Raw genomic sequence first — 13,089 nt, forward strand, 5'->3', positions numbered from 1 at the left:
GGGCCTTTTATAGGCCTCATATTTTCTACAAAACTTATCAGATTGTCTTCATTCTTTGGCATGTTTCATCTGAAGTATTGCCGGTTAGACGTTTAATCTAGAGCTACGAAAATTGGTACACATATGTAACAGACTATGATCTACAAAAAAGCCTGTTGGTGCCATATGCTAAACCTAACAGGAAGTCCGCCAGAGGCAGGGCATCAAATTTTGCATTTCAAAATTTTTACTTAATGAAGCATTTCCGGCTGTACGTTTCACCTAGAGTGACCAAAATTTGAAGACATATGTAACAGCCCTCGAGGTACAAAAAACTCTTTTTGAACCATATGCTAAACCTAACAGGAAGTCTGCCATTTTGATTTACTTTGGAACATGTTGCCATTTTTTTGGCCATTTCATAGGGGTCTTATTTTAACGAACTCCTCCTACAGAGTTTATCCGATCATCTTCAAACTTGGTGTGATTCATCTTAAGATGTTGACGATGAAAAGTTATTGAAAGCTTTTTATTTCGTCGCACGCTGTTGTCGTGGCATGCACTGTTGGCAAAGGAAAAAAAAATCCTTCTTAATGCAGCGTTCCCAGTTGGACGAAGCAGCTCGAGCTACAAAAATTTGTAGACATATGTACACATTTGTCCACATATATATATTTACATATGCATGTAAAAAAATTATGTCAGGCTAAACTAAATGGTTGATTAGGCCCCACACATTTTCACCTTACCATACCCGGCCCTCTTTGCAAAAGGTTTGAACACTCCTGGCCTAAACCTAGGTGTATACTCAAACTATGCACGCACATAAAGCCTGGAACAAAATGTGTAATTTAGAGGGTTCTTGTTTTGTTTTTTGTATTCCTTATATTTCATGTCATTATACTTGACACACTATTTTTACTACTCACTGAATCAGTTATAAGAACATTTAATTGATACAATCCAATCACATCCTAGAGAATTGAAAACACATTCAATCATGAGGTTGTTAAGACACATTTACTTCTGTAGCACTTAACCACAAACAAGTTGTGACATCCCCTGATCTAACCCTCCAACCGGGCAAGGAAAAACTCAAAAACCCCATTTAGGGAAAAAGTGAGAAACCTTGAGAAGGGACCACAGAGGGAGGGATCCCCCTTCCAGGATGACCAGGCTGCAATAGATGACGCATTGGCAAGATTTCACAAATACTGTAGTATAGTGCTGTAAAATGTTAGCTCTAAAGGCAAGACAGTCATTGTATTGAGATGAAGCGCCACAAGTAGACATTAAAGTGCTTCTTCCCCAGGAACTGGCCTGGTCAGCCAATACAGATTTCTCCATAGCAAAGCCTCTGGGGATGCGGCTTTCCTCCTCCTCAGATCTTGTCGCGGCCAGTCAATGCAGAATCCATACAGCAAAAGCATCACATTCTCTCATCACCACCTAGCCCCGCCTCCAAGTTGGAGGTGGAGCGGGCAAGAAAGAGAGGACAAGCAGCAGTCAAACAGGCCAATGTATGATTTTCACAAATGTAACTGTGGACTGTGTAACAATTTAAGTTGGTCATTATCAGCAAAATACAAATGTTCTTGTCTTCGTCACGAGTCTTGCTGCAGCAGTTTTTACTAACTGCAGGCTTTTCTAATACACCTGAAAACCACAAAGGATGTCAATCTCAAAAGTCACTGCCATAATGTAAATGTTGGTACGCACAGGGCTGGCGCACCCTATACACAAAGTACGCATAGTGTGTGGGGCACCATCGACGGTGTGGGGCCCCATTTGCCTGTGGGCACAGCGCACGCATGCATTTGACATGTTTCATCTGTGAACACCCGTGCCAGGGGGGGGGGGGTTATCACTCGTCCTGCAAGCACTAGATGCAACATTATTACACTTGTTTTCATTTTAAGACATGAAGAACCCATTTATTGTGATTATCAGTTACATAAACACGTTTTTTTTTTAGGGGGGGGGGGGGTGGTAAGGGAGAGAAGCAAAAGAAAACGAAGCACGTCAGTCACATTCGGCGGTAAACTCTTGTAAATTCAATGACTACTCACACAGTTGGATTTTTATTTAGATATATACAAACATACATAGAAAAACTCATTCAATGTATCAAACAGAAATAAATACTACATGAGCACTTTAGAGGGTACTTGGAATAATTTTATAATTTAAAAGAATTGTGATATCATAATGACATGGAGCTGGGAGCAGGCGACTGATCAGATGCGATGGAAATGTGCGTGACATCACAGCAGGTTTCCCCTCTCTTCTGCGGTTTGCAAGTTGAAGACGTAAACAGAAAGTAAAAGAAACAAGAAGTAAACAATGACCGAACGCGCAGCTAAACAAGCCGTGCCTTGGCGTCATCTTCCCAAAATGAAACAGATTCGACAAGATGGTGACCTTCCCCGTCGTTTTTCTGGTGGTATTTCGTGAAGTAAATGAAGAGGGTTGTGCAAGGCAAGTACTCAAAAACAGTTAACACAACAATCCTGTTGAAATAAGCTAGTGGAGCAACATGTGGAAAGCTGCACAGGCTGCCGACGTACCATTAGCAGTTTAGCCGCTACTAAGTAGCCGTGCAGCCAGCCACCAGACCAAAGCAGCAATCAATCATATCTTTTGATCACTCCAACCCGTGTGAATTGCGAATGATTGCTGGTCTGCAAAAACTTGTTTGAACCAGTCTATGGCACAACAAAAGGTTGGGGTTGGGTCTTTAAGCCATGCAAGCTATTATTGTTGTATTAGAAATGCCTCCCACTCCGCGAAGAAAAATAAAATAAAATTTGGCGCACCATCACACTTTTAAGCTTAGGGCACCCAAAGGTGCACTGCGTACGCAAACAGTTATTTTCCAGTGGTAATATTCTTGACATTATTTTAAAAGTAAGAGGATTCCGATAATTTGTTCTAGAACTACATCCCTATCAAGTGCCACTTTTGTCAATGCAAGTGTGTAAAAATACGTTTGTTTTCTGGATCGTTATAAGTGTGTATTTGTAAAAGAACACACAAGCCCTTCATGATCACTGAAATATGTCGGTAAAACTATTGACTGCACATCATAATATGTAGTTTTAACATACACATGATCAATTAGTGTACCTTTTTCTGTTGTGGATTCTGCAACAAACTGAGAATACCCTCTGTCTGTTACAAATTTACAGATTCTGGATGATTTCAGAAGGTCATCATTGAAATCTCCCATAACAGCTATTGTGTTACTTTGAGGATCTAGCCAATCAAGTAACTTTCCTAGATTTTCTGTAAATAAAGACATAGGATATGATGGTGGTCGATAAATGACTGCTATTAATATATTGTAAGTTATACATTTACAAGCCCAACATTCCAAGTTGAAATTTGGTAGTTTGAGAATGTCATATTTCATATTTTGTGAAACATACATGCCAACACCACCATGTTGTTGGTGTTGCAAGGCAACCAAAGCAGGGTGGTTGCCATTGTATGCTAAAGCACGTGGCGCACTGTGAAAATTGTAACCATTAAGTTGGACTGCTTCCATTGAAAAAACAGCCGGTAGCCAGGTTTCTGTAACAGCAATACAGTTAAGCCGCATATTCTGTGTGCACAATGCCAAATCTGCAACATGACAAGTCAAATTTTGCACATTCATCATAAATAAAGAAAAAGCTTGTGTGTTGAATTTGGGTTTTGTTGTGCATTCTATCGGGAATTTGGGCATGCTCTGAATTGCATCTTTAATGTGATCTTTACAATACAGAGCCTTATCTTCAAAATTTTGAATAACTAACCCTGACAGACTGGTAACACGACTTAAGGCCACATACGCCTGTCCTGCGGAAAATATTTTTTTGAGAGACACTACTACATTGTCAACTGTAATTCCTTGTACTTTATGTATTGTACTGGCCCACGCAAGTTTTAGTGGAAATTGTCTGCGCAACCCTCCTTGTTTTGTGACTCTTTCTTGTTCTGGCATTATCGCAGTGGCACCCATTGAAACAAACGAATTGGAACCTGTAGATAGTTTCCTACTCTGAGCGCCTATTTGATCATCATCAAATTTCACATACACTTTGTGAGGAAATTTATTATTCTGGGTAGTAACAATATGTGTTACTGTACCACATACACCATTTACCAGACCATCCGTAACATCCACATTCTTACACAACATAACTCGTGCATCTTTTCCCAACAACAATTTTTCTGCCAAACATGCATCATGAGTTTTTGCGTGGTGTCCACTTTTTAACTCTAGTTTTCCTGTTTTCTTATTAGTCATGAAATCCTGAGCATCTATCTCGATATATTCAGGACAAGTCTTAAATAGCTGCTGAATGTTGTGTTCATTTACTTGTTTATTTGTAGGAAATATGTGCAATGCGGAGCTAACTTCACCAGTTTCACAGCGTTTTAGAATTTCTATATCAGTTTTTAACATTGGGGTGCCTTTGGAACGAGTTCGTATTCTATTCAGCAACTCAGCAAAGACATGGTCTTTTTGCCTAACTATGTCTTTCAATTCGACAACTCTAAATTGATCAGACCACAAGTTAAAACCAACATCATCGACATACAGGGGTTTTCCTTTTACTGGAGGCAACTGGAAAAAATCTCCGACAGCAATTACACTTACTTTACCAAAGGGGTGAACGTCACCAGTTTGTTTAATTTGCCTTAATCTACCATGAATATATGATAACATTTTATGATCAACCATAGATATTTCATCTATAATGAGAATTTGCAAATCACTATAGTTAGCGCGCAAAGAATTAAGCTTTTCTTCACCTAATGGTGTGTAAGGTAAGCGACAATCTTTGCCTATGCTAAATGTATGATGGATAGTTGATGCATGTAAATTGTATGCAGCAATCCCTGTTGGAGCAGTTATCAAAACATAAACACTGTCAGGATGGCAACAGATTGTTGACAACAATCTAGTTGCTTCATACTGAATAGCTTTTATTAAATGGCTTTTTCCTGTGCCGGCACCACCTGTAATAAATACATGGAATGGATCAGGATTTTTCCCTGCTACCTTTTCTAAACACCATCGTCGAATTTGATAGAAAACAGACAACTGTGTGTCATTGAGAGATCTAATTAAAGCCAAGCCGTCACCTCTGCTCATTATATTATTTCTCTTTTCCAAATGTGCTATTTTTTGGTTACTTACACCTAAATCAGGAATATTTTCTACATGTTCGTCGACGATCTGGTCTTTGTTTTTCCGTTCCTCCTCACATTGTAATCGCTCTAGTTCTTGCTCGGGGAACAGCTCACACCAGGCATTTTCTAAAATGCCATCAGAATCTATCATATTCTGGATAGCTTCCAATTCATTTGCTTCTATTTCAAATTTACTTCTATTCAAATCAACAACCGACTTTACAGAATGTTTTAAACCATCACTCAACCTCACATGACCATTTTTGTAAAACTGTTCAAATAATTCACAGTTTGGTGGTTTCAGCTGCGCATCTAACCGATATGGTAAAAATAACTGCATGATACTTTGGTAAAACGATTCTGGATTTTTACTTTCAGAAAAGCGCATGTACCGAACTACTGCAGGTTTTGTGCGTGTTCTTTTTGCAATGAAACCGCAATCATTAATCAGTGTTATCCGATTTTGGCTTTTCTCATTCTTACTCAAAACACGATACTCTGATGCAAATGTAGCCATACACATATCATTAAAAGCTGCATCATTTGGTCTATTTTTATACCGTTCTACTGTACTGGTCATCCACATGTCTTCCGTGGTAAGATTACGTGAAGCCGCCTTTTGCCTTAACACATTTAAAGGCAAACTCATTTTCACTTGATTGTCCCCTGTTGGTACAAATACTACTTTCCTTGAGCATTCCTTCAGATGCATATTTGTTAAACGATAAACTGCCTCTTGAGCCCCCACCTCTCTATTGTGCAAATAAACACTACCAAGATTTTTTAATGCATCTTTTGCAGAAACATTTCCATCTTTTGCAGCTTCCCTTTGAGCATTCCTTAACAATAGTCCAATTTCCCTTTCTGCCTTTGAAATATAAGAAATTATGTACACTATACATGCATATGCATCAATAACATACTGTATGTCCATGTTAGCATTCCAACATTTTAGTAGTGACTTGTTATACTGATTTACCCAAACCGCGTTAACATCCCTTTTCAATACAACTTGTGTATTTCGACTAAAGCGTTGATATGCATCCTCAAACATTTCTTGATTTATGCCAAGGCTTTCAAACAAATGTTCCACAGAGTCGTAGGTAGCATTTTTATCTGAAAGAGCAGTTTTTACTGCTGTCATAATTTCTGCTGCTTTGGTAGATTCTTGCTGATCCACATTTTTACACGCACATTTTGCTAAAGCATCTTTATCTACCTTACATTCACATTGTTTTTTGGAATTTTCATCAGTTTTCCGCCGGGAAATAAATGTCCTACTTGATACTGGCCTGGGATAATTGAAACGACAAACTGTGTTTTTCTTTTTACATGATTTGGTATGTTGCTTTGAATGCTCCTGTACAGATGTGACTATGTCTAATAATGCCTTATCTTCTGAGGGCAAATCACATGTTACATATTTATCTATAAATTCACATACTTCATCATCTGTATTTTTGTCAATCTGTGGAGCATTGAAAATCCAAAAAAAGCAGTGAGTATGAGGTGAACCACGCTGTTGAAATTCCACCCTATGAAAGTAATCCAGGACTTTACCAATTGGATCTAAATCTGACATAATCACCTCTCGCAAAAAGATATGCCACCGAAAATCAAAATATCTTGCTGCAGCAACAGGATTGTGACGCAGCAGTTCACATTTGTCTGCCCATTTCAAGTCTTCGACTGTCTGTGTTCGACCTTGGGTTTTCAAAATACTGTAGAGAAGAGTTTGCCATCGCAGGTCAGCCGAAGAAAATGAACAAAACCAGGTAGGGACACCAAGTTGACGGACACAAGCTACCAGGTCTCGTTGAACTCCCTGCCAAAATGCGGGGGTTCCTCTTATAGGTTTAAGGAAACGATAACCTTCATCAAACTTCAATAAATCCCTCAATGAATCTTCATTTTTTAACATATCTTCGCTCAGCTTTTTTAATGTTTGACCTTTGTTTCCTTTGCGCAATGCAATGGATACACTCGAAATAACCTGTTCAATCTCAGACATGTACTGAGCAAAAAAGATATATTCAACATTTTGTGCAAACCTCCCATCAGCATGTAAAATTCTGTTGTTGAAGTAACGCGCCAAAGTGAGTCGATATTGCCGACTATCATGGTATGTATTTCGTCCCTGTGGAAATAAGACTGGGAACCATTTGGCTTCATTTGTATGATCAGAAAGCAATTTCACAGGATTGTTCCCTTCTGCTGGTGCCAAATTTAATACATCATCAAAGTATTGATCAAGCACTTCCTGACCAATATCAACAGGCATCAGACAGGTGTCTTGAAACATACAATGTTGTTGTCTATCATGCAAAAGCTCGTCTTCAACATTTGAGTTTTCACCGCTTTCAGCATTATTGACATTTTCTACGACTTCACCTTGTTGCCTACAAAACTCATTTATCCAAGCTTCGTTAAAATCAACATCTTTATAATGCACATTTGTTTGTTTTAAAATTTGTAATGCTTGTCTGATGCGCATTGTATCAACAAATTGGTATTCATAATAACCTTTATATGTTAATTTACGCTTCAGTTTTACAGGCAATAAAGATCCTTCCATATTAGAACGAGGCAGCAAATTGTTTGTTTGCACAATATTGGCTGGAACACATGTCACTGGTCCATGTACTCCATTTTGCCCACCTTTAGGTAATGCTAGCATTTTCATAAACGGTATATGTAAGGCGATCAAATGTTGTTCCAAGCTATTTAAACATGCCAATTCAGGTGGAATTGGTTGGACTGCCAATTTGTTAATTACGCATTCCGGAGGTATTCACCTTGAATAATCTTACTATTGCATGTGAAGCAAATCCACAGCTGGCCTCGAGCTGACTGTAATGCCATACATGGTATTAGACAGTCTGTACTACATTTGTGCAAATATTCTTCTGTTACACATTTCTCAGCTATTAAAGCTATTTTTTTATTCTTCTTATAATTATCTATTTTATATAGTAAAACCTGGCGTCTAAACAACAATCTATGGCAGACGCTACAGACAAATTCAGGCCCGTTTTTTACTTTATCTAAAAAATTTGCCATTATGAAATCTGTGTTGACTTTTCTTTTCTTTTTTGAATCCTTAATTTGGTAGCTGCTTTTACTTTTTTCTTGTGATCAGGATTACTATCATACTTACTTTTACTTCGAACTTTTACATTTTGCCTGTGCACTACATTATACCGATAATTATTTATGCTCATTTCTTTCACGTTTTTCCTATGTTGTTCATTTTGCCAATATTTCTCTGTACTCCTTTCTTTAACTTTTTCTCTATGTTGTTTATTTTGCCAATATTTCTTTGTACTCCTTTCTTTTACTTTTTCTCTATATAATTCGTTTTGCCAATATTGCTTTGTACTCTTTTCTTTCACTTTTTCTCTATGTAATTCGTTTTGCCAATATTGCTTTGTACTCCTTTCTTTCACTTTTTCTCTATGCAATTTGTTTTGCCAATATTTCTTTGTAATTGTTTCTTTCACACGTTCTCTATACAATTCGTTTTGCCGATATTTCTTTGCACTCCTTTCTTTCATTTTTTCTCTATACAATTCATTTTGCTGATATTTCTTTGCACTCCATTCTTTCACTTTTTCTCTATGCAATTTGTTTTGATGATATTTCTTTACACTTATTTCTTTTACTTTTTCTCTGTGCACTGTATTTTGCTGATAATTGATTATACTTTTATCCCTAAGTTTCTCCCGATGTAATGCATTTTGGCGATATTTCTCAACACACATTTGCTTTAGTTTATTTCTGTGTAAAACATTTTCTTGATATTTACTTGTCTTGAGAGATCTATACTTAAGTATTAAATACTTAGAAATAAACCTATTACTGTTTGCACATTTTGGTTGAGCTGTAACATCCTCAATATTCACTACTTCTTTCTTAATAGTTAACGTTTTAGATGAATTCAAATTGTCAGTATCGTTTGCACCTTTAATACTTACTGGTACACATGAAGCCTGAACCATATTTTGACTTCGGAAATTGTATGCTTTGGAGTTGGCCAGATTGGCTTTACATAAACCATAACACCTTTGCAGTTCTGGATTATGCACACAAATAACAGTTTCATAATGATTACCATTGCTGTTTTCTAGGTAAATTCCCTCTTTTGAATTTGAACTATATTCTAACCACTTGCCATCATAATATGTAAATATATTTACCCCCAAACAATCTGCAGTTGCTTGAACCTCCACTTCAGTAGCCCAAATGCCAACATATCGCATTTTTGATTTTTGTATATACTCACCCACTGATGAGTACTCACTTCTTAAAAATGTTTCATACACAATTGCATTCAATTCCATTTGTTTTACAACAGCTAGTCTGATTTTTCTGTGGTTCTTTTGTGAACCACACACAGCTTGAGATACTGCTCGAAAAAAACAGTTCCCATCACCCATTATTTTCTCTTTCTGGCATGGAGGCCCCAATAAACCATCACTTGCACACTCTTGTGCAAAAAATTTATCTAAATCCCATTTAAAACGTGTACATAAAGTTTGGGCGACTTGTTTACCAATAGGCTGAAACTGGATCTTTTTATAAGTCACGTTGCCCATTATCTGAACATCTTCATTCAGTGCAGTGGCATCACAACTTTTCAATGTCCTTGAAATTCTACTTCTCAATGACATCTTACTTCGCTGTGAAACAGTACAATCTTGTGTAGTCATTTCAAAACCCTTTACAGAGGGTTTAGCCAGTTGACCCACTGACCATTGACCCATTGCTTGCAGTGTATCTCGCTGATGAAAACCATTCAAGCTTCTGTCATCAAAACGCTCTAAAGCATCACTTGGAGCTCCAAATGGCACTGGTTGTGAATTTATTTTGTCAACCTCTGTGTATGTATAGCGCTCAAATGTAGTGCTCTTATCAGCCAACCCTAAATTACATGTAACTTCAGCCAGGGAATCCAATACAATCATTCCAACACCCTTTACTGAGTGTTCATATGAACTTGTTTGTGTCCACACAACATGAAAACATGAAAACTCAAAAAATGTTGGCCCCGTACATGTTTTTTTTGTCAAATTACATATATGATCATAAACATCTTGAAGACAATTAAAGTAGACTATAACACTTTTACCATCACCATCTGGCAATCCACAAGCACTGCGAGCATGGGAATCGAACACTGCATACTGTCCATTTTGGCTAATGATTGCACATGTATAACAACCCATGGTCAGCAAACATAAATCTACTTGATCATGTATCTTTTGCAATCCGTTGAAAATAGTCACGTCTTGACCTTCCACAATATTAGTTTTATTTACCATTGGTAAAAATCCAGACACCACATCTATTTCCTTAAACGCAAACTGCTTTCCTTCAAAAACCAGCTGCTTTGGCAAGTCTGGCACCATTAAATAGTTATTTGAGCTACTGAACTTGTCACTATTCTGCAATAATGTATACAAACGATCACCTAAAACAACAACTTTGTCTAAATCTTCTGAACACCATGAAAACACACTCTTAACTGTGTGATTTGCTAGACCCACATATGCTATAGCCATACACTGCTTACCTGGATGGTTCAACCGACTGTCTCCTTGATGAAAAGACCCATTCACACTTCTGCGTTGACACTCTAGAGCATCACTTGGAGCTCCGAATGATATTGGATGAACATTCATATTGGAGCCGTCAGTATGTGCATAACTGTCATATGTTGTATCCCGATCAGTCAAGTGTAAATCACATGAAACATCATCCTCTAAAACATAACATAAAGATGTATTTGCATCACCAATGGTCTTACTTTGTATACTCTTGGGACTGATCTTGGCTGCATGCTGCATGTGAGAAGTCCTCTCCCTCGGCAACTATAGGTATATGACAAAAACAAATCTTTAACAAATGATTCATTTATTTATTTAACATTACACAACATCACGGAACAGGCATAGGATAAACGTTGCAGAAAAATTGTTAGATATCTTATCTATGTTGTTACAACTTCAACATTCGCCCAGATGAATGGCAACATCATCAACAACAAACTACATCACTACATAGAAAACAATGTACTTTTATGGAACTTGTCATTTTATAGCAGAACACGAACCTCCTGCACAGCCTCTTTCACACCACTGGAACAAGACAAACTTGCATCCACCAACGGTCGTTGTGTTACCTATTAAAAAAAAAATAGACAAATAAAATATAAGTAATCCATACTTGCTATGTGAATATATACAACAGTAACAAGGGTAGACAATGAAATGATGTTGCATGCTCCATGTATCCAACAAACAACTATGTTATGTTTTCATGCTTTCCCCATTACTTATGCAACATTACAAAGATCACTCAATTCATCCTCCTTAGTTTATTTGATTTATACATAAATGACCAATATTGCTAAAGCTTCAACAATGTGCTATATCAATAACATAAATAACAACCACCATGGCTACATCATCAACAACAAACTACATCACTGCATAGAAAACAATGTACTTTTATGGAACGTGTCATTTTAAAGCAGAACACCAACCTCTTGCACAGCCTCTTTCACACCACTGGAACAAGACAAACTTGCATCCACCAGTGGCCTCTGAGTTGCCTATTAAACACAATAACAAAAGTCATACATACTTAGAATGTATACAACAGCAAAAAGGTTAGACAATGAAATGATGTTGCGTGCTCCACTGAGCCAACAAACGACTGTGTATGTTTTTCATTGTTTTACTATTGCTTGCACATTACAAAGTACACTTAATTCCTCCTCACTAGTCTGACTTGATTATACATAAATTACCAATATTGTTAATGCGTAAAGAATGTGCTATATCAATAACATAAATAACAACAACCATGCATCACTAATAAGCACTTAGAATTGTCTTTCTTTTTTGAAATTGTAAAACAATAAACTAACCTCTTGCTGCACAACCTCTTCCATAACACTGGAAGAACAATGACTTGCATCCACCACCATCCTTTGTGTTGCCTGCAAAACAACAACTACAAATTAAGTTATATCATTTATATAACAGGTCACTCATTGCTACAAAACGTGTTCTCTTCTGTAAGGTGACATTCTAAAGCAGGCCACAAACCTCCTCCTGCACAGCCTCTTTCACGCCACTGGAACAAGACAAACTTGCATCCACCAGTTGCCTCTGTGTTGCCTATTAAACACAATAACAAAAGTCATACATACTTAGAATGTATACAACAGCAAAAAGGTTAGACAATGAAATGATGTTGCATGCTCCACTGAGCTAACAAACGACTATGTATGTTTTTATTGTTTCACTATTACTTGCACATTACAAAGTACATGTAATTCCTCCTCATTTGTTTGCTTGATTATCCATAAATTACTAATATTGTTAATGCCTAAACAATGTGCTAGATCAATAACATAAATAACAACAACCATGCATCACTAATAAACACTTATCATAATTTTCTGTTTTAAAATTGTAAAGCAAGAAACAAACCTCTTGCTGCACAACCGCTTCCACAACACAGGAAGAACAAAGACTGGCATCCACCACCATCCTTTGTCTTGCCTGCAAAACATCAACTACAAATGAACTTATATAATTTATATAACAATTATCACTCGTTGCTACAACACATGTTTGTTCTCTTCTATAAGGTGACATTCTAAAACAGGCCACGAACCTCCTCCTGCACAACCTTTTCCACACCACTGGAACAAGACAAACTTGCATCCACCAATGGCCTCTGTGTTGCCTATTAAACACAATAACAAAAGTCATACATACTTAGAATGTATACAACAGCAAAAAGCTTATACAATGACATGATGTTGCATGCTCCACTGAGCCAACAAACTACTGTGTATGTTTTTTATTGTTTTACTATTACTTGCACATTACAAAGTACACTTAACTCCTCCTCACT

The 13,089-nt window shown here is 37.2% G+C and overlaps 1 protein-coding gene across 1 annotated transcript; it reads right to left on the reverse strand.

The window, feature by feature from the left end:
- Positions 1 to 980: 980 nt before the first annotated feature.
- On the reverse strand, positions 981 to 12,928 carry LOC144024038 (uncharacterized). The gene is made up of 8 exons (XM_077530066.1): positions 12,847 to 12,928; positions 12,660 to 12,731; positions 12,273 to 12,344; positions 12,092 to 12,163; positions 11,705 to 11,773; positions 11,273 to 11,341; positions 10,967 to 11,030; positions 981 to 1,438 (listed from the first exon to the last, which is right to left on the reverse strand). Exons 2-8 carry the CDS (start codon positions 12,717 to 12,719, stop codon positions 1,422 to 1,424), a joined length of 423 nt encoding a protein of 140 aa, XP_077386192.1. The 5' UTR covers positions 12,720 to 12,731; positions 12,847 to 12,928; the 3' UTR covers positions 981 to 1,421.
- Positions 12,929 to 13,089: the final 161 nt, after the last annotated feature.

This window comes from Festucalex cinctus, chromosome 8 (assembly GCF_051991245.1).
Source record: "Festucalex cinctus isolate MCC-2025b chromosome 8, RoL_Fcin_1.0, whole genome shotgun sequence".
In the NCBI taxonomy this organism is placed as follows: Eukaryota; Metazoa; Chordata; class Actinopteri; order Syngnathiformes; family Syngnathidae; genus Festucalex; species Festucalex cinctus.

Coding starts and splice junctions, on each gene's coding strand:
- LOC144024038 (XM_077530066.1), bottom strand. CDS start 12,719: ATGGTGGTGGATGCCAGTCTTTGTTCTTCCTGTGTTGTGGAAGCGGTT. Junction 12,345..12,659: donor AAGCGGTTGTGCAGCAAGAG/GTTTGTTTCTTG, acceptor TGTGTTTAATAG/GCAACACAGAGGCAACTGGT. Junction 11,031..11,272: donor TGAAAGAGGCTGTGCAGGAG/GTTCGTGTTCTG, acceptor ATATACCTATAG/TTGCCGAGGGAGAGGACTTC.